Below are 25367 nucleotides of genomic sequence, written 5' to 3'. Positions count from 1 at the left end.
CTCCACCATGGACCCATGTCTGACCGCTTTCTTGCAACAGAAATTCAACTTCACACAATATTGTTGGATAGCACAAAGAACATAAATTGGGAACATAATCATTATCCGTTTCTGTGAAGCAACCAGCTTCTTGAAAAGCATTTTTAACACAGTTATTTGTAATTTGTTTGTACACAGATGCACCTTAGTGTAACCAGAACAGTAATTTTATGCATTGGTTCTTGAACAGATGAACATGAATCCTATTAGCGACTAGCAACTGCAGAATGCATTTCTGATAATGAATTTTTATGTTTTTAATAACCCCCTGATCCATTGGTTGAGTTACTCTAGTTGTGTTTTGAGGAAAGAACACAAGTTTTATGTTATAATAATTTCCGGGTGATACGATGCATTACCTAAAAACAGTAGAATATTTTTATTTTTACTAACCACTTTTTCATTTAAATTATATTGCCATTTTTCCATATGTTAGACATCATCCAAGACTTTTTATTTGCGTACCATTCCAGTGGTAACTGAACGACACTTTTGAAATATCAGAGCTTCCAAGATTTACCTATCACTAATGGTTTAAGTAACGTGCCATCCCCAAAACCACACATCCAAAGAATCACTCTTTTTTTGGATTGTTTGCCTTCCATACAATCTTCATTTTTGAAACACAGTATTTTGTTCGGTAAAGCTTGAAAAAATAATCCGATTTTAATGCAATTACCGATATTTTTTGGTTTGTAACCTGTGGTTATTTCTTTAATTTTATTTTTCCGGTCTATAACTATTTCTTTGTCTACATCTTTAGCCTGACCTAAAACTTGATTGTAAGAAACAGAGTTCCTTGCACAAAATTTTTCTAGCTATCCATTAGAAGCTCTAATGTAGTAATTCCTAAATTAGTTTCAATTTCTTTCACCTGTTGTTGCAGGAAAGGCCCCGAAATAAGTAGATTTTTTGATCTTGCATAAGTGAACCATTTAAATAAAATTGAATTTATTTCTTCATTTTTTCTTTTAGTCTGCAATTTAGTATTCCTTTCACTCTTCAACCATTCTTCCTTGATTTTATCTTTATATTTTAAAATGTTGTAAATTTGTGTTTTTCCACAATTAAACTTTTCAATAAGTTCTTTAACATTCATTTTAGAAATAGATTACTAACTTCTATTTTGTCCTTTAAACATATTTATTATTTAATTCCTAAAAATTCCTTTAAGTATTTTTTCTCTGCATAATTATGAGTAAAATTTTAAACGAAGAAAAATGCACTAATGAAAACTAAAATAAGTTACAATTTTTAAAGTAGTAAACTAAAAATTAAGGTATGTATTTACTGTATTTAAACTCTCAACAGATAACAAACTACAATATATTAACAGAACACGAAACTATAACAATTTACTTCTATGACAAAACTATACTGCTGCGTACCATGGTGTTCAAGGCACTGAATAAAAGTTTTCTTAGAACTGTACATGAATTGTTTACATAAGGATTTGCCCGCTATCAAATTTTATTAATGACTGTCGGCTTATATGCCAGACATTTGGAGCCAAGAATGTGACGGCGTATAATTAGATAAACAACAGTTACAGTACTGTATTATAATAATCAACTACTGGATTTATAATTTGCAAATCGTGTTTGTAAATTATAAATCCATAAACCCAAATTACAATTTTTTTTTTAATTTCCTTTTGTCTTGTGGGACAAGATTAACATGCAAAATTAAAATCTGTTTCCTTTCCATTTCTGTATTGTAGAGTTTTCTGTCTTGAAAAGATTAATTTCTATAAAAATATATCGGGATTTGGGAAACTGTATGTTTTGAGCAGATTACTGTTTTTTGGAGGTTCCATTTTGTAGAGGTTTCACTGTAATATAAATTACTTCTCTGCTGAGATGTAATACTACAATTTATTTAATCTTTTAGATGTAATTAATAATTTAGATAATGTAAATAACTACAATTTACTTTGAAGCTCATATAATGTGAGCTTCATCACAGAAAAATTGTGCATTACTAATCAATCTTACATTCTCCTTTTAAAACAATTAAATAAATAAAATGGAAATCACAGAATACTAACCTATGCCAAAATTAAATGTCTCAAATCGTTTTGACTGAATTTTGTTTCCAGAGTTCAACTGAGAATCAGGTTCTAATGAAGAGTCATCTTCACTGTCATTATTTTCAGAATCAAGAGGCTCTGATTTCATATCATTTTCTATCTTAAAATTTGTTTTATTGTAACTTCCGTTATTTTTACATGATCGCTTTTCTGTTTTTGTTTTGATTCTAGCATTATTTTCATCATCTTCTGAAACATCACTATTTTCTGATTCAGACTTTACTATATTTTCTACCTTTATTTCTGCCATTTTACCATCATCACCAGAAACACTATTTTTAAATGTAAATGATGTCTGTACGTTATCTTTCTCCTTTTTAATCTGATTTTTTTGTAGCCTCTGTAAAAATCGTATACGTGGTGACACAACTAACCCCAATGACCTGAATAAAAATAAGAAAAATATTTATTAATATAACAGTCAGTTTTTATATTTGTAAGTTAATGAAAAAATGCCAAATCACTTTTCTGTTAACTTCACAAAAACCATTTAAATATAATTATGTATGAAATGAGTATAAACATTTTTTTTTTAATTTTAATATTTTTTCAAGATTTTAAAATACTATGGCTGATTAGAGGCTATTTTTGATTAACTGTTAAATTGTTAACTTTTCCAATAAGAATAATTTTACACAGTTTGCTATAAACTAAAAAATAAATCAATGCTCTGAGATAACGGACAGCATAGATTGCAAATATACAAAGATTTGACTGGGTACAGAGCAAAATTTATAAGATTTAATAAGTAAATTCAATTTTTTGGTTAAAATGAGTAACAATAATTAACCGGATTCTACACAATGTGCAAATTCCATATATCATGCAGTTCAGTTGTAACAACTGGAATCAAATAGTCATCCAAAAACTACAGAAATTGTAAATGACTAGCAAAACAGGAAAATTTAGCGAAAAACAGAAAATGATGATTCTCATATTTCTATGAGTTTTAAAAGTCTTGTTACTAAAACTAATTGCGGTTTTATATTAAACACTGTAATATTGTATTTTTGTATTTATTAATATAAAGGAATATATAGTTACAGACATCAAATTAATTTAAAGAATTGCAAAATCAAATAAATAAAAATAGTTCCTGGCATGTACATTTAAAAAAATAATTTTAAAAATTACATCAAACTATCTCCAAAAATGAGTTGAAAGTAAATGTGTCTTAACCCATGATTTATATTAATAAAAATTACTTAGAGAATTTTCTAGTCTTCATCTACTATATCAGAAACTGATGAAAGCCTATGTTGTTTCTACTTTCTTCTAATTTAATAAACCAACCTTTTACCTGCTGTAAGAAATTCATTTGACAAACACATATTAGTTGGATGCCTATCTTTAATTACTTCAAAAATCTGTTCTTCAAAAAACTTTTCTTCAAAAATCTGCTTTGTTCTCAACACAGAAGATGCTCTAACACTTTTTTTCATACACATGTAATTACAATAAACTATGAATGAAACACACCTGTCAAATACAGATTTCCATCTGTTAGTAACACTTGCAGTTGAGTATGACGATAAAATGCATCCCTCAACATTGGAATATTCAGAGAGTGACATCCTGGAAATTGAAGGGTATAAAGTAAGGTAAAATGGCAATAGCCAAAGCCAGATTTAATAAACTGGTTCTTTTAGTCATATAGTAAGTTGTTATCTGCATACCTGCACATCAAAATAATAACAGAAACAGCTTTTGTCATTGTCACTTTGTAAGATAATAAAAAAATTATGAACTTTGTAACAGATGTAAATTATAAATATGGATTATGGGAATATGCTCAACAATATTAATAAACAAATAATAATAGTATATGAAACCAATGTTTTAATATATCATCTAAATTAGTAAAATTCACTCTGACGTAACACCACATCTTCAATCTACCAAAGCAAATTTAATGCAATTTCCTTACAAATTAACTTTGGAATCTGTAGATTTGTTAACAAAAAATATAATCCCCAGGTTGATGGGTTAATATTTTATCTTTGTTTTAAAATGTACTAAAGCACAATGTAATCAATCTGTAGTTCTGCAGATCATCTTTTTTTTTAAATTGATGCCTCATATATACATTTCCCTTAAGGTTCAGCTAATTAATTACCTAAGTGGCAGTCATATTTAAGTCTTTGATTTTATACCAACCAATCAAGTAGTTTTAAGGCTCAGCTTATTAATTTTTTTTGGAAAATATGTTTATTAAATATACTTGGTTGTATAAATACACTATAAATAAACAATATACAGTTTACCTGGCGAATGAATCTGTATTCAATTTATGTACATCAAAAACCTTTTTATCTTTCATAAGAAAAACCGATTTGATGTATGCAACAAATGCCCTTTGAGCCGATTCTTTTAATTCTGGTTTTCTGGCAAGCATTGCTTCTATCTTGACTTTTGGATTTTGTAACATTTTCGGATTTACTCTAAAACCAAGAAAATACAGTTATAATCTATATTTAAATATACACTTATTGTAAAAAAAAACCTAAATATTGACAAAATGTGCTTTATAATATTACAAAATGATTATGATTTACCTTTTAAATACCTTAAAAGCTATAAAGATATTGGGAAAGAAACTGAATTATAGATCTGAGATCTTCTGGAAGCTCATTTTCAGGTATAAATTTTTCAGCAATTTTAAAAAGCTGTATTTTTTATATATTCTTTTCACTGTAGTATGTATTAGTCACTGAATGATTTAAAATACATATCACAGGCTCAAAATTATGAAAAACCATTTCTATATTATTTTTGGAGACCCTCAGAAGAAACATAAATGCAGATAAATATTATTTTAAATAAAATAAAATATTATTACTTTGGATACCTTTTTTTTTTAATAAGAAAAAACATTTTACAATAAACCATTTAAAAAATTACTTACTTCATTTCATTAATAGGGATTCTTTTCTTATTAAGATTAGCAAGCATAGCTTTTTCTTCTGATGGTAATAGTATAAGTAATGCTTCACCACCTTTATGATACCGAGCAGTGCGTCCAACTCGATGGATGTAAGTAGTTGCATCTTCTGGACAATCCACTTGAATTACCCAGTTTACGGCAGGAAAATCTGCAAATATAAATATTTAATCTGATATGAAAATAGAAGATAAAACAATATCACTATTTTCATAAAACAGAATCACTCAGCCTTTAGAGCAAAATTTGTTACAAGTATGAAATATCTGTTATGTACTAAGTCAATATAACAGTTGCTCTTTAAAAAAAAAAAATTATCAGTAAACTCCAAGTAACAAAAAGAATTGGAAAAGTATGAAAAAAATTACTTTTAATAAAAAAAAGTGTATGTGTGTGTGTGTATGTGTATATATATATATATAAATTGACCTACCAAGTACAGAATAAAATTAAATTACACAGGATGACACCTACCTTGTATCATTATATATACACAAGAGTACTTTCACGATTTTCTAACATCTTCAGTTGTTCCAATTTTGTAATTATTAACGTAAAATTACATATCATAAATACACAACATTAACAAAATAAAATCTTGATCAAAACAATAAAACAAAATTTGTTAAAACTTTGGATATAAACTTTAAAATCAATTCAAATCAAAATGGAATTAAACTTTTTTTTTAATAACTATTTTTATAATAACAGGGGTTTAGACACTTTCGAGAGATTTTATATGTATAAATATAAAAAGGATTCAGCTTGATCAACCAACAAACAAGAGCATGAGGATGACACAATTATAAAGACTACAATAGATAGCAGCACTTTATCAAATGTGGTTAATCTTTGGTTTAATCTATTTAAAATCCTACACAGTAATATAATAATGGCTGGCCAAACCATGCGAGCGCGCATGCGCACACACACACACACACACACACACACACACACACACACATATATATATATATTTATTTATTCTTTTTTAACATATTATCACTTTAACTTTTAATTAATATTTTTATTAATTTTGATTTTAAATCTTAAATTTAAAAGGAAAAAGTTTTTTATACAAAAGGTGTATATATATATGTAAAGAACACTGTAACACAAATTTACAATATTTTATTCAATAACAGACAAACTGAAAAGAAACAAATGAATTCAAGACATTCATGAATTAAGATTGTGCAGATTACAAAACCACAGATAAAGTATACCCAAAAACTAAATGACAGAACATAAAACAGGTGAAAAAATTGGTGGAGAAGAAATGAAAAATAGGGAAAAATGAAGGTTATCGACCAGTAATATATATGACTGCTGTCAAACACTACATCCTAAAGATAAGAAACCAAATAAGTTTATGCCATACAAAAATAATAAACTTAATAAGTGACTTCATATGTACTAGTAAAAAATGTCTGGAATTAGCAGCTAGTGACCTGCAGAGGGAAACAGTTGCTACTATAGGGTTTGTTCAATGTTTCTCATGAATTGGTGTACCACTGAGACTCTGTACTCATGGTAAAATGCCTCATTTTATATATTAAACTGTAGGTTTACTGTAATCTGACTGCATTAGGATTATTATAATTACATGTCTGTTACCTACGACTGTTGCTATGAGATATTCTTGCAAATTGTGACTGGAGGGTACTGGGGAAATAAAATACCCACGGTGAAAAAAACCAGAAAATTGGATCAGCGGCTTCAAAGATACAGGAGGAACTGTTTTCTCAATGGTGATGAAGACAGAGAAACCTAGGAGGCAGATCTCTTAAAGAAACCTGGGACACATTCAGAGGCTCTAAGGTGGCAGTCCAACCACTGGTCTCATATTACAAGATGTTTTAAATCCCTTAATCCCATCTGATTTCATTTTTTATGGCTTTTAAAGTAAAGGAACTTTTCCTAAAGACATTTCTACTTACTTTAACTTGGAAATGTAAAAAAAGAAGAAGGATTTTTGGAAAATAGATAAATGTATGTGGTTTAGAATGTATGTGCTTTAAATAATAGATTGAGGTGATGAAGGGGCTTAAGAATGCTAGAGTAGATATTGCAGTAATATGAGAGGGAAAAAAGGAACAGAAAGGCTTTAAAGAAACTGGAGATTTTATATTGTAAATAGTAGAGAGGACATGGATAAACAGGTTGCCAATATGACAAAGAAAAAAAAAATATTGACTACTTTTATTAATGAGAAGATTGCTAATGTTCGTTTTAAGATAGGGATTCAGTTTTTAACGATTTTTGGAATTTATGCACCTGAGGAGGCTAAGGGAAATGAGTCTGAGGAATTTTATAATGCTCTGCAGTTGGCAATGGTTGGGCTAAACGACAATGATTACCATGTACTTTCAGGTGACTTCAATGCCAGCATAGGTAACAAAGCAGTGCCAGGAGTCATGGGAAGGCATGGAGAGACGATAGTAAATGTTAACAGGCAGGCTCTTTTGGATTCCGCATCGACGATTTCTTTAAAGATTATGAATACTTTTTCCACGTAAGGATATACATAAATACACATGGGTTTTGCGAGGGAGTCACTCGATTACTGATTATGTAATATTCAATTTTAAATTGTTTCCTTTCAATTCAAGATACTAGAATTTATTGTTGTTATGATGTGAATACTGATCACTTTCTTTTACGGTCAAAAACTGTAATATCTTGTAGTTGGAAAAAAACCATGGTTAAGACAACAGATTTCTGAAGAAAGATTTTAAAATACTTGATGATTTAAGTATTTGGGACCATTACAAGCAGACTGGATGAATATTTTCAGTTTATGCTTGCTGAATCCCAATATAAAATTTATGTGTTAATTAATTTATACATTGACGATGCTGTTGAAAATTGGCAAAAAGTTTTAAAATATAATTTTATGATTAATGTTTCAATTCTAGAAAATGTTTGCAGATGACCAGATGGTTCTGACCAATTCAGAGGCGAATTTGTAATTTTCAGAGTTTAGGTTACATCCCATACTAAGCTGATAAAATTTAGTGACACCTACTAAGAAGACAAAAGACAAAGGTAGGTGAGACAAAGGCTTTGTAAGTGAGGAAACTATGCATACAAAGATAGTGAAAATTAATGAGTTATGAGAACAAGTAACTTATTTGGTTATCTGGGTTGTCATCTGTCTCTTTATTTAAATTACAAGATGTTGATAATAAGTTGCATAGATTTCAGAAGCTGCTAGGTACAATGAATTTTTTTTTTACCACGCAAAGGACTCTAGTTGCAAAGTAAGGAAGAAAGAGTTATTTAATTTTACAAATTATTGCAGTACCAGCATAGCTGTATGGTCAGAGACTTGGAGTCTTACTTTGCAATAAAGTTGAAGAACTGAATCTATGGAAATGAGATTTTTGTGTAGTGTGTTGGGTGTTTCGTTAAAGGATCATATCAGAAGCTAAGGAATATGTCAGCAATTAGGAGTTGACAATATTGGAAGTCAGACTGCAAAAAGTAGGCAGCAGTGGATGAGTCAGACAGGATGGATGGAAATAGGACTCCAAAGATTGTATGGGACTATAGAGCAGTTGATGTGAGAAATATAGGATGACTGATGAAGAGATGGAGAGAGCAATTGTGAGACTGACTGGCTGAGTCAATGGCAATGGAACAGGCTGTATGGCCTACCCACAACGTTTATGATGATGATGTCTGTTAAAAGCAATGCATGTGAATGAAGAATTTTGCATGTAGTTCAGGAAATGTAACTAAAATATTTAAAATACTTTTATCAAATTATTGAAGATCAAGCTAGGTTTGACATAAATGTTCTAATTATGAAATCTGCTAGGCAATTTTTATGGATGATTTAACATGCATCATATAACAGAATTATTCAAATAAGACACTTATAAGAAGCTTTAATGTGTGCAGGAACTGCAAGAAATTACAAACTGTAATTTCAGCTAAACTTTCATCACTAATGTCATTATAGGTAAAACAGCTGGAAGTATAGGTACATTCTAAAAAACTAAACAATGACAGTTCTACAGAAAGCTGTGTTCAATTAGTCTTACTGAGCTATGAAAGCAATAAAATGAATATAATTTTGTTTTTCATATCATATAGGTTATGTGTCAGGAATTTATTTTTCTTCTATCAAACAGTGAAGTTATAGTATGATATTTTGAGTGGAAGCTCATATGAAAAGCACGCACAGCTGTGGTTTAATCACCAATACGTGGCAATGCACTGCTTGCACCACACTGACAATGACAGATCTTTTGACAAAATATCTGCGTTGTCCCAAATCCATTCTTTCTAAGGCTCAGTAACTTCTGACATTAAATTACTCCTAAAATGAATCTGATACTAAAAGACAAGCCTTGAAACCACGGATAATTTTTAATGAATATCAGCTACTGCTTTATAAGCAACTAAAAGAATTTCTGACCATCTAGTTTTAAAAATACTGAAAATTCTATTACTAGATCACAAGGAAGTAAATTCAAAGAGAATAAAATCAAAATGTATCACAAAGCAAAGATTTTCAATAACTAATAAATTACTTACCTAATCCTCTAGCAGCAATATCAGTAGCAAATAATACAGCATGTTCTTTGTTACAGAAAGATTTATAAATATCCATACGGCGTTGTTGATGTAATGAACCATACAGAGCTAAAAGTGCAATTCCTGGTCGCAACTGACAAAATATTTCAAAGACATACTTCACCTGTGAGTTATAATTCAAAACATTTTAGGCATTTGAATAAAATTTAAAGAGCTAAATTAAGGTAAAGAATTGATTATTTATCACAATCAGAATCACAGTGTGATGAAATAGCTAAACAGATAAATTAAAGAAATTTTTTTATTGGTTGTTTGACTGCTTAGATAAAATTTCCCATTTCCTGATGTTCTCAGCTTATTTTTTAATATCAGATAATTTATAACCAAGATTAACGTCAATAATCTCAATGTTATATAACAATTATCATCTTTGAGTTTTATACTATTCATTTAACAAAAACTTGCATTTATCTAAAAAATTCAAAATGCAAATTACACAAGGATGATTTCTAAACTATATTGCACAAACAAGTTTTACAATAACATCATATCTTAAACATTTCAATCAATAGACTCTTTTCTATGTCTCACAAAGAATATATAGTCAAAAGTGATCAACAAAATGGGATTCTTGAAGTATGCAAACAGATTGAAAAATATATGCCTCATGTATTTTTCAATAAATCCCAGCTCAATTTAGCAATCTAATTTAATTTTATGACTTAAAACTTTTATTATATTTGAGAGTAAGTCAATTATTATCCGCAATTTAGTTATATTTTTGTTTATGTTGGTAGTAATGCCCTGTTGCATGATGACGCATGCATGGTTTAATTGTTGTTATGTCTGTGCAGGTTTGATGCAGCTAGGTTAGTTCCATTATCGCTGCCCTGTCATTAACCATGGCTGCTCCACATTCTGTTTGTACCAAAGAAGAGCAACGTTCAGTGATCTGTTTTTTTATGGTCAGAAGGTGTATCAGGAACTGAAATTCATTGAAGGCTTTCGGTACAGTACGGGAACAGTGTTTTGCCGAAACGGAGTGTCTATGAATGAATTGAAAATTCAAAAATGGTCGCACAAGTGTTACACATGACGAAGGAGCTGGACATCTTACCACCATAAATGAGGAAATGAGGAAAACATGAGCATGCACGTGACATGCTTTTCTTAGACAGAAGAGTAACTATTGATGAAGTGGCACATCGTCTGCAAATTGGTCACGGTTCTGCCTACAAAACCCAAGTCTGTTGTGGATACAACAGACTTGGGTTTCATAAAGTCTGTGCAAGATGGGTCCCAAAACACCTCACACAGTTGCATAAGCAAACGAGCTTGGACATCTGCCAAAAACATTTGGATCGCTATGGTAAAGAACAGGACATCTTCTTAGACAGAATCATCACTGGTGATGAAACATGAATCCATCATTACAAGCCGGAGAGTAAACGGCAGAGTGTGGAATGGAAACATCCAAATTCGCCCTGCAAAAAAAAGTTCAAGACCCAACCGTCTGCAGGAAAACTGATGCTTACAGTTTTTTGGGACGCACAAGGTCCAGTACTGGAACATTATGAGGAAAGGGGCACGACAATAAACAGTGCGCGTTACAGTGAGATGCTTACTGCCAACTAAAGCCTGCAATTTGAAGCAAATGCCGACGACTGCTGTCGAAAGGTGTTGTGTTGTTGCACGACAATGCCTGTCAACATACTGCTGCCCACGCTGCTGAAAACTCAACTTTGAAGTACTGGCTCATCCTCCGTATAGTCCTGATCTTGTCCCTTCTGACTACCACTTGTTTGCTCCACTCAAAGAGGCATTAAGGGGCTGTTGATTTACCTCACACGAAACAGTGAAAGAAGCAGTGCATTCCTGGCTCGCAGCTAAACCGAAAACCCTTTTTTCATGAGGACATTAGGAAGCTTGTGCAACGATGGACCAAGTGGGTTGAAATGCAAGGGGACTATGTTGAAAAAATTATGTACATGTAAGTTTCCTATTTGTATTGCAATAAAATGTATAACTACACTGCGGATAATAATTGACTTACCCTCATATTTGACAGAAATGAAAGAAATGTTTTATCCAGTTTTTCACATTTTTCAGAATAAATTATCCTGATTTCCTTCAATGAAAGACAATAGATTATAAAAAACATGAATTTCTATTAATTACCACATGGTAGAGTGGTAGCAACTGTCTTTCATTTGGAGATTCCTAGTTCAAGCACTAGTCAAGTGACATTTTTCATACGTTCCAAAAATTTGTTATCATCAATCAGTAACTTATTGGGTGTTAGTCTGTTGTTGTTATATAAATAAATAATTAATTATTGTATAAAAAAATCAATATTCATAAATTTTAGATGTTCATAAATATAATAAATAATAAACTGTAATTTAAAGTAATACTAATAAAAAATGATTAAAATGAATACCTGTTTACAACTTGAAAGGAATACTAATATTTTATGTTTATAATGATTTCTAATAAATGACCACAGCAAAGTAATCTTATCTTCAAGTTCACAAACAGTATAGCTCTGTGTTAATCCTTCAGGTGTACTATATGATGAATGCTCATGAACAGAAATATACTTTGGACTTGTAAGGCTTAAACGTGCCAAGTCCCGAACAGACCTTTAACAATAAAATAATACTTATGTTCATATAAAATTAAAAAAACTAAAAAATTAATAATTGAGGATATAAGCAAAAATTATAATAATGATTTTTTTAACAGAATTCAGGCCTGTAATTTATCAAATAATTATTTATTAGTCATTCTGATAAAATAACTTAAAAATATAAATTTTTTAAATTATTGATTATTATTACTATTCAACTGCTTTAAAATTAACCACTGATAAAACAATTTTTATAATACCTTTGCAAAAAATTTAATAAAAAAGAATTTTTAACACTGACCAAAGAAATGCAAATCAATGACATTTAAAAATGCTATCTTTGTATTGTATGGTATTGTCTGAATTCAAGGAGGGATATTTCAAGGAGGGATATAAGGTCCATCTTCCTCTGACAGGAACTTCAGCCACACACACAATAAAAAACTCAAGTGTTTGCTTTTCCTCCCCATTTCATTTACATTGTTTAATTTATCAAAATTCAACTATAAAACAGCTACATGTACAATAATTATATCATATTACTTACAATTAAATACTACAAATTTTGTGGTGTTATTTGAAAGGAAGAAAACAGAAACTTACCCATGACTAAAAAATATCACTTAAAAAACAACTAGTTCTTATGTAATCAATATGTAATATATAATTAGTATAATCACTATTTCAAGTTACATATTTTTTTCCAAATCTCATTCCATAAAAAGCTGATGAATTTAAAATATATTAATTCTGATACAATCAAATGATTAGATAATCATTTGATGTAACCCTGAGAAGATCCCTTGCACTGTGTCCATCCTCATTCTCTTCTACTTCCAGCTAAACTTTTAATACCTTGATAGCTCCAATTTCTTTTTAGATCATTTCTCAATTTTAATTTCTCTGGTATCTCTTCTTTGTACTTTTTACTGATTGTTCTGGCACTGTTTTAATCAATTTCTCAGTTCACATGACATGTAGCAGCTAATTAGCTTTCTTACACTGAACTGTTCTGATTACGTTTCTATTCTCAATAATCCTGCTCATTATTTCTTTATTTTCAATTTGTTAATCCATCTAAACTTTTCAAACCTCCACCATTACAATTCAAATCCTTCTGGCCTTCTTTTACCCTTTTTTCTGTGATCCTGTTTCACAACCATATAGATATAAACTGTAAACATAACATATTTCTATTAAATGCTTTCTTAGCCAGTATTCTAATTTTTGTTGCATTTTCATTTTTAAAATTATCTGTAATATCTCCTATCCTCATTAGTTTAATTTTCCTAGCGTTCATTTTTATGGTGTATTCAGTCATAGTGTCATCTATTTTTCAAATCATTTATGTGTTTCCACCAAAAAAAAAACATGTAATTTGCAAAACTTGTACAATTTATTTTTCTTCCTCCTACAGTGATCTCTCCTCCTCTTCTAAAGTTTTTATTTATTATATCTTTAACATTCATAATCAAGGGAAAGATAAGAAACACATTTGCCTGGCTCTTCACAGGTCAATCCGCTAAATTTGTGCATATACTTTATTTTCATAACTGTTTTTAATCAGGAAAAATTATTTAATTAATTTTCTACTTATCCATCTGCTCTTTGTCTTTTTAATATTTACATTAACTTATCCTATTTGACTATAATTTTCCATATTTATAAAGCATACATATATTTCTTGTCCTGTTCAATACATCTCTCACCAATAATTCTTTTTATCACAATCATATCCCTTCCTAAATCTACATTATTCTTCTGGTGTTAATTCTAAAGGTCCATAAAAACATAAATGAATTACCAGTAAGTATTTTAAGATATGAATCTCACAAAACTTTAACTGGATCCAATCAGAAGTATAGTTATTCAATCAGACTTACAGAATTATTAGAAACAACTCAGCAGATTTCACATTTATTATAACCTAAAAAGAAAGCACAAGGCAGATTCCATTAAGTTAGACAAATAATGCACAACATATATCAAAGTACTATGAAATAATGGAAGAGTCCAATCAGCAGATTTGTAAGAAACTATCAAAAACAATTATGATAACCAACCGGAACATGTTATTTTATCAACAGCACCATTTGATATTTGTACCCAGTAATCGATCTACCAACAGAAAGAACAGAAAAATTAATGAAGCAAAGATGAAAAAAATGATTGATGAGAATTTAACACAGTTCTAGTACCTAAACTTCAGACCAGTTGTTTCAGAGAACAGAATATAATCACAACAAATGGCTAACTCAGTTTCACTTATAAGTTATTTTAAAATTATATAAAAAAAATTGTCACATAATGTCAAGAAATAAACCAATTACTATTTACAAAACTGTACATGAATGATTCTGAAATTAAAAAAAATATATATTACTTGGTCTGTGTTGCTGAAAAAAGAAGTGTTTGTCGATTTGGTGGAAGATTTTCAATGATATTATTCATAGTTTGTTCAAATCCCAAATCAAGGCACCGATCAGCTTCATCAAGCACAAGGATCTAAAAATAAATAACAAATGTTAAAAAATAAATTAAAAATTATAAAGATTCTACATTTAATACTAGGTAAGCAAAATTCAATAATGGAATGATAGTCTTTCTCATATCAAATTAAAATTACCATTTTAAAACTAATAACTATTTCATTTGGAATGCAAAGTTTTAAATAACAATTTATTAGTTATCTTAAGTTGATTTATTATATTCACATACAGTATATTATTTTGAAATTAAACAATCTTATGTCCACTTAATGGAATTATTACATATAAAATAAATAAAATATTTCAAAATAAGAATCCAACCTCATTTTAACAATAAATTGCTATATCACAACTTCTTTCCTGATCCTTACAAAACCATTGTAGAAGGATTCCAGAGTATGTGTGTAAATATATATATATATATATATATATATATATATGTGTGTGTGTGTGTGTGTGCACAAACTCATATACACAATCCAGAAATGAAGATGAGCATTACACAAGACAATTCCAGCTATATCCTAACTACCTCTACTATAGTGAGTACAACTATGGTCATCTATCTTCTGTAGAACATTGGGTTATGATCATTTAATTAATATTATGCAGAGGCTATATCTCTGATATCAAATATTAAACTTCATTGAAAACTTTCAGATAAGTTAGTAACTAAAAACTTAGTGGAAAAAATAAATTCACAACCCTCACATTTTTTTACATTCAGGAACCACTATAATATGAAAAACTGTTAATCAATTACGAACTTTAATAAATAAATGCGAAGGGCATTCAAATATAATCCAAAATTTGTCTTTTATAACTTTACTGATAAAATTACAAATAAATTACCTTATTTTTCTACATAGTTTCCTTCAACAGATAACATTTTCTCCACCAGACAGATAGCTTCCTGATCCTCTCATTAAAAAAAAACTAAAAAAAAAAACAAGTAACTGCACCAACAACCAGCTGCGCACATAATGGTAAACTGTGGCGTTATCTTTTAATCTTTCCCCTCCAAACGCTTCTTTCAGCAATCCAAGCATATGGCAATCACACAGTGACAAATATGGATTGTACAGTGGGTGTTCAAGAGGAGTCCAATGAATTTTAGTGAATTTATCATGAGCTTGAATTGTTGTATGTGGCTGTGGAGAAGGAAGACATTATGAATTAGTTGCTGTCATCATCTGTTGCGATAAGTAGCCCCTACATTGTCCAACAACTGGCAGAAGTAAAGACATTCACCATTCTTCATTCAAGCAGAAAATCAATCAGCAGCATACCTTGAGTCCCAAAACACAGTTTCCAAAACTTTTCGATCAACAAATGTTTCTTGGCCTTGATCAGTGCCTTCTCCACTTTTTCACCACTCCATAATTGTTCCCTTGCTCTTCAGAGTGTAATGGTGAACCCACATTTCATCACAGGTCACAATAAAGTCTAAAAATGCCTCTCTTTCTTCCTCAAACTGATTCAGAAGCCACTGACAGATGTCTTTGTGGACATTTTTCTGTGTCTCAGTGAAAAGACTGGAATCCACTCAATACTTTGCTGTGTTCAAGAGCGCCTGATAAAATTGTAAACACATTCCTAACACTTATGCCGACCTCTGATCTAATTTCAGCAATGGTTATGCCACAAGGTCATGAGTGGCCTGAATGCTATCATCATTAACACTGGTCTGTGGACGACATTCATGACTTTCGTTCTCCACTATAACATGGCCATTTCAGAATTTTTTGGCGGAATCAAACACTTGAGTTTTTGATAGGGTAACATCACTTGAACAGTACCTGGAGCAGAGTCAAAATTTCAGAGAATTTGACACCTTCACTGGTGAGAAATCAGATTATAATTAATTACACAACGGATGATGATAACTTCTGCTCAGACATTCTGCTAATAAATATGGGAACGTGACCATGCACGTGACTGACAAGTTGCTCCTTCCACATATACCCAACTAACTACCTGCAATATCCCCACACATTCACTGCTCTTCCTCAGTTCCGCGTGGTGAAATTCTATTTTATATTTGAATGACTCGAAAAAAAAAATACATATATATACATAGTTTGAGAGGGCGGGGAAACTGAGTTCTTACCATGATTACTTATTTTGTAATTTAAAATTTTGTCGTTAGATAATTGTTATGAAATATTTCTATTAAACTAAGTTTGTAATCAATCTCTCAAACAATAATTATGAATGTTTGACAGAAAAAAAAAATATATATATATATATATAAAATAAAAAACTAACCTGTAAATTAACACAATCAAAGAGAGGGTTCTCATCCATATGGTGTAATAAACGACCTGGAGTACAAATAACAATATTGCACTGATCCATACGTTTCTTTTCAAATTTTAAATCTTTTCCACCTGTCATAAGAAGAAACAACATATAAAGGTTCAATCAAAAATCAAAATAAATACATTTTATCATAGTAAGGAAAATTATGTGGTTAAAGAGGATCAATATTTATCTTGCTATAACCGTACTGCACCTATAAACAGTATGCACTTAAAAAACCAGCAAGAATAAAAAACAAAATGAAAGTAGATTTCTATTATATCCTTTTTACTTTAAATTAAATTCTTCAGAATAATAAATGAGTTTACCAAAAGAAAACTATAGTAATAATAAATAAAATTTAGGCTAAAACAATTATTCCATTTTTCTACTTCAAAATGAAAAAAGGTAGCTTAATCAGATGAATAAACTTTAATTAATATATCTATGATTTAATCATAGTTTCTCATTAACTAACCTTATTTTTACATGCGACACTGTAAGTCTAGCATGTTTAATATTTTATTCATGAATTTCTGAATGAAGTGGAGTCTTCACACTTAGGTAGTTATGAATAATACAGAAGTTGAAAAATTTAATTTTACATCGTCATTTTCATTAAAATCTTAATTTAAAAATGAAATCTAACATGTCTGGGAAAAATAAAAAAACTACCAAGAATATGATCTAGTAACAGATACTAAATAATATTTTTTTATTTCTGAGCATAATATAGAATGGGTTAAGCAGTCACAGGTGGCACACTGTATCAATAAAACATCTAACATGTATTTAACTCATACCCTAACATGGAAGCAATTTAGTGAATATTATAGATGTTGATGATTCACTTGATCAACATTTCAATAATGATTAAAAGATAAATATATACAGTGTGTGATGCAAAAGTCTTAGGAATAAGACAATAAAAAAAAAGTCTTAGGAATAAGACAATAAAAAAAGATGTTAGATTACTTTGATTTTACCTTATAAAATTATTCATTATTAACATAATGCACCTAATTCAACAACACTCTTTGGTACTGGCTTTCAACTTCTAAATACCATTAAAGTACTCCACTAAAAGGATGTTCTTCAAATGCTTTACCACCACTCATTTGGAAGTCATCAGTGATATCAAATTGCCTTTTCAAATGCAATTCCAGTTTTTGTAACAAGAAGCAATTCTGCCAAGATAAACCCAATCAGTACAGGGGGAAAGAGAACATAGTACACATGCAGTGTTTTGATCTAATTTTATACTTAAAAACATCAATGATACCAGTTGGTAGATTGATGTTAACTGAACCTCTGTTCAGCTAAACATAAAAGAATATAAAAAATTTTAAAAAAATCATGAATGTAAAAACAGCCTAGGATGAATGCATGAAATTTGGAGGCTGAGAACATCTTTTATAACATTCTGTATAATTATAGTAAAGGTTTACACTTGAATAAGTTTAAAATTTATCATTCAAATTAACTGTGATAAGAAGACACTAATATAACTTAGTAATAAAATCTATGGCCTTCTCATTCAGTAGTTAAGAAATCAAAATCTAAAAATCATAATCATAAAATCATAATCACTATTTTGGATAGGTCAAAGGGTTTTCTTTTATAAATTACAATTTATACAAACCTGTTCAAATATTTTCATTTCTCTTTTGATTTTAACATTAAAATATCTTAGTAAGAGATCTGTATCCAAAACTTTCAAGTAAGATGACCAAAATTCTCTTCCTATCTTTAATAAACTAATATAAATGTAGATTCTTCTTGACTTTGGTTTTAGTATATTTATTATTTTAAAATATATTTGTTGTCTTTTTATTGTATGTAATTTTTTTAAATATATTTTTTATTTTGCAGACTGAACTAAGCTTTTGCAAAGCTTTTCGCAGCCTTAATTTTAATATAATTTTATTTTAATCATCTTTTCTACACTACACTACAGTAAAGGCATTCCAATTGTTTTGTATTCTTTTTTATTTTTTGACCACTACAATTTTCATTTTGATACTTAGAATGTATTTTATTTCTTTTAATTATTTTAATGTAGACAATCCTAATATATACTACAACTGCCACTAGTGTTCATGTGTTTTTTTTTCAAAAATTCTCCTGGTAATGCCAATAAATTAATTTTTTTATAATTCATGTTTTTGTTATTCCTGTTTTACTGCAAGTCAACATATAGGCATTGACTATATGTCAGTGACTAAGCAACAGTGCCACTTAGTAGTATTAATTTTTCTTATATTATCTTAGCATTACATGTAAGATTTTTTTGTGTTTTATACATGGCAAATGAATAAATGACAGTAATAATAACAATAATGATGAAGCAAAGATGCAAGCTGCCAAAAAATAAATAAATAAACACACACACACAACATATTTATCTAAAATTTATTTACATATAATAAAGTTCTGTAGACAAATGAATAAGCATTGATGACTAAATACTTTCTGGAAATCCAGTCTCAATATTGAGGCCAAGCAGTATTAATCATTCTTCACCTCACTACAAACGTCAAGACAGATGAAATTGGTAACTAAATTACACTTATAACTTGCACTTTCATTCCTCACAGATGTATGTGTTCTGAAAAAGTTGTCTAAGTAGTGTCCCCTAAAAAGATTTGAAAGGCTAGAATTACAGCTACATTTGAGGATCACAAGTTCGTAAAACAAATATTATTTTCACGTTATCCACTGCAGAAATCAGAAGGTAATCTGCTATAAAAGGTATAGAAAACAACATTATTTAAGTGAAAGACATTATTACTAACCAATAATTAAACCAGCAGAAAAATCATGATAAAATCCAACTTTTCTTAATGTTTCAAAAATCTGATATGCCAATTCACGGGTTGGTGTAATAATCAATGCTCCAGTACCATCTAGTCTAGTCCACTTCGTGCAGAATAACTTTTCTAATACCTGAGAAGAAAAAATCTAGATATAGAAATGCATGGAATAATAGTCCAACAAAAAAAGCTGATTAATCACAATTGTAACTTAAAAATACAGCAATCAGGTTATACTTTCATCAGAATATATCTCATTTACAAAAACAAAATATTACAAACTGTAAATGCAATAACACCTTTTTTTCATTAATATAAATTTTCAATTATTTAGGTATAAACTAAATCATATAAAAACTGAAACCGATTTTAACCATTAATTTTGAATGAAGGGTTAAAATAATTAACTGATTGAAAGCAAAATAAAAATTATTTTTAAATTTACTTTCAAAAAGTAATCAAATATCAAACATTTACAACGCATAAATACAGAAAATACACAAAAAAAAGTTAAGAGATTTTTAATATATCAATTTAAAATTTATAAAAAAATTTTGCCAAATGAGTGGTCAAGCCTTTCTTTTCTCAGGACATAATACTTGTGCTGTAATACAAGATTAAAAAAAATTATTTAATAACTCAATAAAATGATATAAAAATCAATGTACCACCACATTTTTTTATAGAAATTTTCACTCAAGTTGGGGATTAAGAAATTTGAGTCAAACTACTATTTAAAAAAAAAAGAAGGTTTTTTATTGTGTAATCTGTAACATACATACTTTACTACCATCCATCATATTCTGATCTTATTTCAGCTACCACCTGATCTGGATGTTCATTAAACTTCTCCATCTTTGTCTGTCTTCCCACCATCTCTCCTCTTCCACCTTCCGCCAATTATATTGTCTCTTTTCTATACTGTCCTTAATTCCATCCCCCATCTTACTCTGGGACATCTGCAGCTTTTTCCATTTACTCTCAGCTCTTTCATTCTGACTGGTCATCTCTCTCCATTCATCCTTTTGTGTCCATACCACTGCAAGCTCATTTTTTCTATTCTTTCTCTCATACTCTCCAACCCCAAGTCACTCCTAATGTCTGAATTCCTCTTCTTATTTTACTTTTTATTGCCTGTAGGAACTTCATCTTACCAACCTGCAACCTACTGGATTCTCTTTCGGTAATTTTCGTGCAACACTAGTGGCATACAATAGGATTGGTAGATCATGATTTTTGCTCTTTCTGGTAACTTCTTGTTCCATAACAAATGTTTCACACTCTGGTTTGGATTTCCTCCCTTTTGCAGCCATTTCAGACAATTTCCCGCATACACCCTGATGTAAGAAGACCTCCCTTCTTAGTAATATATCGCTGGCTACGTTCTGTAGCTGAAATATCCAGGGGTTTTATGCCAGCAATCACAGTGACTGCCTCTCGCGAGAAAGTTCTGTAGCTGCCGACAACAGCTAGCAATAGAAGATGCTGGGCTCGCAAAAGAATGTCCCTATAACATTGGAATTGGGCTGAGCCCAGACGGGCGCAGTGTACAACATAATGGCCTCACAGACACCTTTGTAAACAATACACATGGTACGATAGTTCAACCCCCAATTGGGATGAATGACTCTACAGACACCAAAGAAGGCATCGATTTGCTACAAACGAAGGTCTCCTTGAAGAAAAGTCTCTCATCAAGGATAACACCCAGATACTTCTGAACGGGGCAGACACCAACGGCATGGCCATCTTAGTACTGCTATATGAAGGTCTCAATGAAAGCAGCTATACCTGAGAACCTCCAAACCAGCCACCTATCATAGTTTTCTTATTTCCTCCTCAGTAGAGAGCTCGTCTATGTCCTTAATTACCAACTTCTTAGAGCAAGCTCTGATCTTGCACTCACCCCATCCATTAGTACCATTAGATCCACTAGTAACACACTCACTCTTGACAGGTATCTACTACCAAAACAAATACCATAGGAGACTCCATCTCCACCTCCTCACCAATGTCACACAAACATCCTTACCAATGAGGACCTTTGTGCGAGGGCAAAAGGCCAACAGCTGTCCAACCCACAGGTTCTTCTTATCCACCAGACACCTGACCTGAGGAACCCTCCTAAAGACATTCATCCCAAAGCTGAAGCGCACGAACCCTTCTTAACTTCAACAAAGGTGAAGGCACCCTTCAGCCATCGTTTCAAAATGAGGTCAGGAACTTCCTCATTCCCAATGCCTTGGGCCAACTTCTGGATAATTATATTATCTCCGCCTTGCAAGTTTCATATGAAAAATCCTGTATGCCCTGCACATATTCCTTCTTCGGCAATGCTGCCTTAGTAAGCAATGCTAGTAAGCTGAGACAAGCTAATTGCCAATTGCTTTATCTTCCTCTACGTGTTCTTATCTATTAAATTGTAAGAAGTCAACAGAGGGTAGTTTAAAAAACTGACATCTTGTTTATTAACAACCAATATGTTTTAGACAGAATGAGTCAGTTTCCGTAGTTATCCCACAATAATCTATTGAAAATAAAAAATTAGATTCACAAAAGATTATACTGGTCTTTTTTTCTCACTTGTATGATAACAATGGGATACAGATCTATAGAGCAACTACCTTAACTCAAATTATTTAAAGCAATATCAAATACATAATGAATATGTTGTAAACTGAGTAATAGAAGAAATAGTAGTAGCAGAATTCACCTCTAAAAATAGCCAAAAGTAAGCAATTCACTTTGAGAATAAATTTGAAGTCAATGATTAACTTGCTTCAAACCCTTAAATTTGAAAAGTGTTTTGCAAACATTTTTACTGTTACATACAATACCAATACACTTTCCTAAAAACAATTTTGGACTGTCACTTTTTAAAAGTAATCTCTACTGACAGTATTAATAGTAATAGAGCAAACACAATGAGGTCTGCAAACCAAATTTATTATACTGGAAATACACATAAAGATACTTACAGGAATAACAAATGCCAATGTTTTACCACTCCCAGTTTTGGCAGCACCAAGGATATCACAACCTTGTAGTGCATATCCAATACTTTCCTTTTGTATCTCAGTTGGATCTGTAAAGCCATTTTCTCTAAGACCTTTTTGTGTTTTAAATGAAAGTGGAAGATCAGAAAATTTATTTACTTCCTTAGGATTAATCTGTAAAAAGAAAATCATCCAGTTACAACAAGCAGCTTAAAATGCTAATTATAAAGCATTTTCACCTACCTTAAAATATAGAGCAAATAACTACAGTATGCATTACAAAAGAAACGCTTTTTTTGAAGATTTATATTTTATGAACCAGTTGATGGAAAATGTTGTCTTATACAGCATTAAAATTTTATGCAATGCAATTCATTTGAAGAAGATCTTAAGGAATTATAAGAAATTTTAAGATAAAAAATACCAAATTTCCAGTTACTCTTTCAGTATTCCAACATTCTGTTACTTCATTAAGAAATTATAAAACCAGTAAATAAATCTTTTACTCTGATTGATACATGATGAATTACATATATCATATAGATCATGTCACTGATCTGCATAATTTTTTCTTTTTAGAGGATATTTTGAATAGTTTTATCTGTTTAAATATTTTAGAAAATCTTTTAGATTCATTTTCAATACAATTCAGGTCAATTTCATTATGATAGCCTTTTTTAAAAATAAAAGTTTATTTCTGATTTTAGAAAATATAAGGATTTTTTTTTTACTTAACTATTTTTATATATTTCAATTTTGTACATGTATAACTCTACCCTGTGTTTTTTAAGCAATATGAAATTAATTTCTATTTCCTCACTAAACACAGAGTTTTACCTCCATTAACAGGTTTCTTCATACTTCTTTTTATATTCTTAATTAATTAAACTTGTAAAATGATTTTAAGTACCATAATAGAATAACTAAAGTGCATGGTTGAAATAGCAATTTAAAAAAAAAATAGCTGGAATACTGAAACCATGAAAATTTTTTTTAAAGGTGTACTTTAATGATAGATAAAACAATATTCTTTTACATACTTAAATACTTTCAATTTCCATTTTTTAATGTATGTTTCTTTTAATGAAGGTTACATAACATTGAAATGGGGCTATCAGGAAAGCAGATGACAAGCGGAATAATTCTCCATAATCCCTACAGGTTTTCTTCAAAGAATTGCAACTCGTAACAATAATGCAAAAAAAATAAAGTTTAATACACAGTAAACTTAATTTTTCCAACAAGTCATTCATAAGAAATAATTCTGCAAAAATAAACTTTTTCTTTCATGATGTAATCTACAATATTATTAAAATAAGAAACACATCACACAAAAATAAAAAAATTATAAAAAAAGTAGCAGTTTTTTCTATCATTCAAAAAGGGTTTTTTATGACATCAAACGTAAATCTAAATTTAAATGAGAAAGTGGATAGAAATTTCATACCAAATTTACTTAATTCTAATTAAAAAAGGGCCTGCATTCAAACACTGCTTAACATCATGGAAATATCCTGGTAAACATAAATAAAATCTGTTTCAAATTTATTTTTAAAAATGTTAATTCCAACTACAGAATAACATAATTTTCCATTAACAAAAATAAATATCCAGTATCACAAGCACTGCACTTTTAAATTGGATATGAATTAGTGATTATAAATCAGTAAATGTCAAATCAATTAGGTGTCCGTGAAATAAATTTCAACTTAAATCACATCCGTAAATTGAATCATACTAATAAAAAGCACTTACAATACTTAGTTGGAAATATATTTCAATAAACAGCTATATTCCGTAAACACAAAATGAAATGAACTTTCTAAAATCTGTTTTAAATCTATATTAAAAAAAAAAAATCGAATTTTAATGTCTCACCGTAGCATATCCACATTGTAGCTTAGATATAACTTCGTCTGTGTTTATTGTCTTTTTCTTATTAAATAATTTTATTTTGGCTTTTTTGCCTTTCTTATTTCTCTTATTTTTTTCCCCTTGATCCTCCATATTATTTTGAAGTTCATTAGCTACAGGCATAAACAAACGCCACAAACAAACCGATGCACGCTGGTAATCTAACCTAAAATTCTAGTTCGCAAACAATTTACAACGGAGATCGCGACAGCAACCAACTCATCTGTTGGGACACATACGCTATCTGTGAAAATCTGATAGAACATTTTGTTGAAATTTCAACAATTTATTTTGTGTTGTTAAACATAGATAGCACAGATACATTAACATTAAATATTCGGATCCTAGAATTTTTCTCAACAGCTAAATAATAAGGAAAAGTAATGTATTCCATAATAATATTTTAATAAAATGAAGTTAGTATTAAATAAACAATTCTCCAGATAGAATCTATATCTTTTTACTCCTTTTTAGTGATATGAAATAAAGAAACCACAGATGCAGGAATTAAATCTGACACCACACACTACCAATTCCATGACAGTAAAATTTTTATTTTATTAAAAAGAAAGCAATTTATATTTATTAATGAAAATATTTTATTAATTTTA

General features: G+C 30.0%; 1 protein-coding gene across 1 annotated transcript in view; it reads right to left on the bottom strand.

The window, feature by feature from the left end:
* LOC142327461 (putative ATP-dependent RNA helicase DDX10) overlaps positions 1-24983 on the bottom strand; it is a 37709-nt gene extending 12726 nt beyond the window's left edge. The window contains exons 1-10 of the mRNA XM_075370554.1: positions 24721-24983; positions 22825-23016; positions 19829-19979; positions 17001-17122; positions 14627-14748; positions 12055-12256; positions 9615-9777; positions 5034-5220; positions 4393-4569; positions 2087-2511 (exon numbers count right to left, since the gene is read on the bottom strand). Coding sequence (XP_075226669.1) covers positions 2087-2511; positions 4393-4569; positions 5034-5220; positions 9615-9777; positions 12055-12256; positions 14627-14748; positions 17001-17122; positions 19829-19979; positions 22825-23016; positions 24721-24879 — 1900 coding nt within the window. The 5' untranslated portion in view covers positions 24880-24983. The remainder of the gene's footprint in view (positions 1-2086; positions 2512-4392; positions 4570-5033; positions 5221-9614; positions 9778-12054; positions 12257-14626; positions 14749-17000; positions 17123-19828; positions 19980-22824; positions 23017-24720) is intronic.
* Between the last annotated feature and the right edge of the window lie 384 nt (positions 24984-25367).

Source organism: Lycorma delicatula, chromosome 7, assembly GCF_047948215.1.
Source record: "Lycorma delicatula isolate Av1 chromosome 7, ASM4794821v1, whole genome shotgun sequence".
In the NCBI taxonomy this organism is placed as follows: domain Eukaryota; kingdom Metazoa; phylum Arthropoda; class Insecta; order Hemiptera; family Fulgoridae; genus Lycorma; species Lycorma delicatula.
The sequence above is the reverse complement of the archived record's forward strand: the minus strand, read 5'-3'. Positions and strand labels throughout refer to the sequence as shown.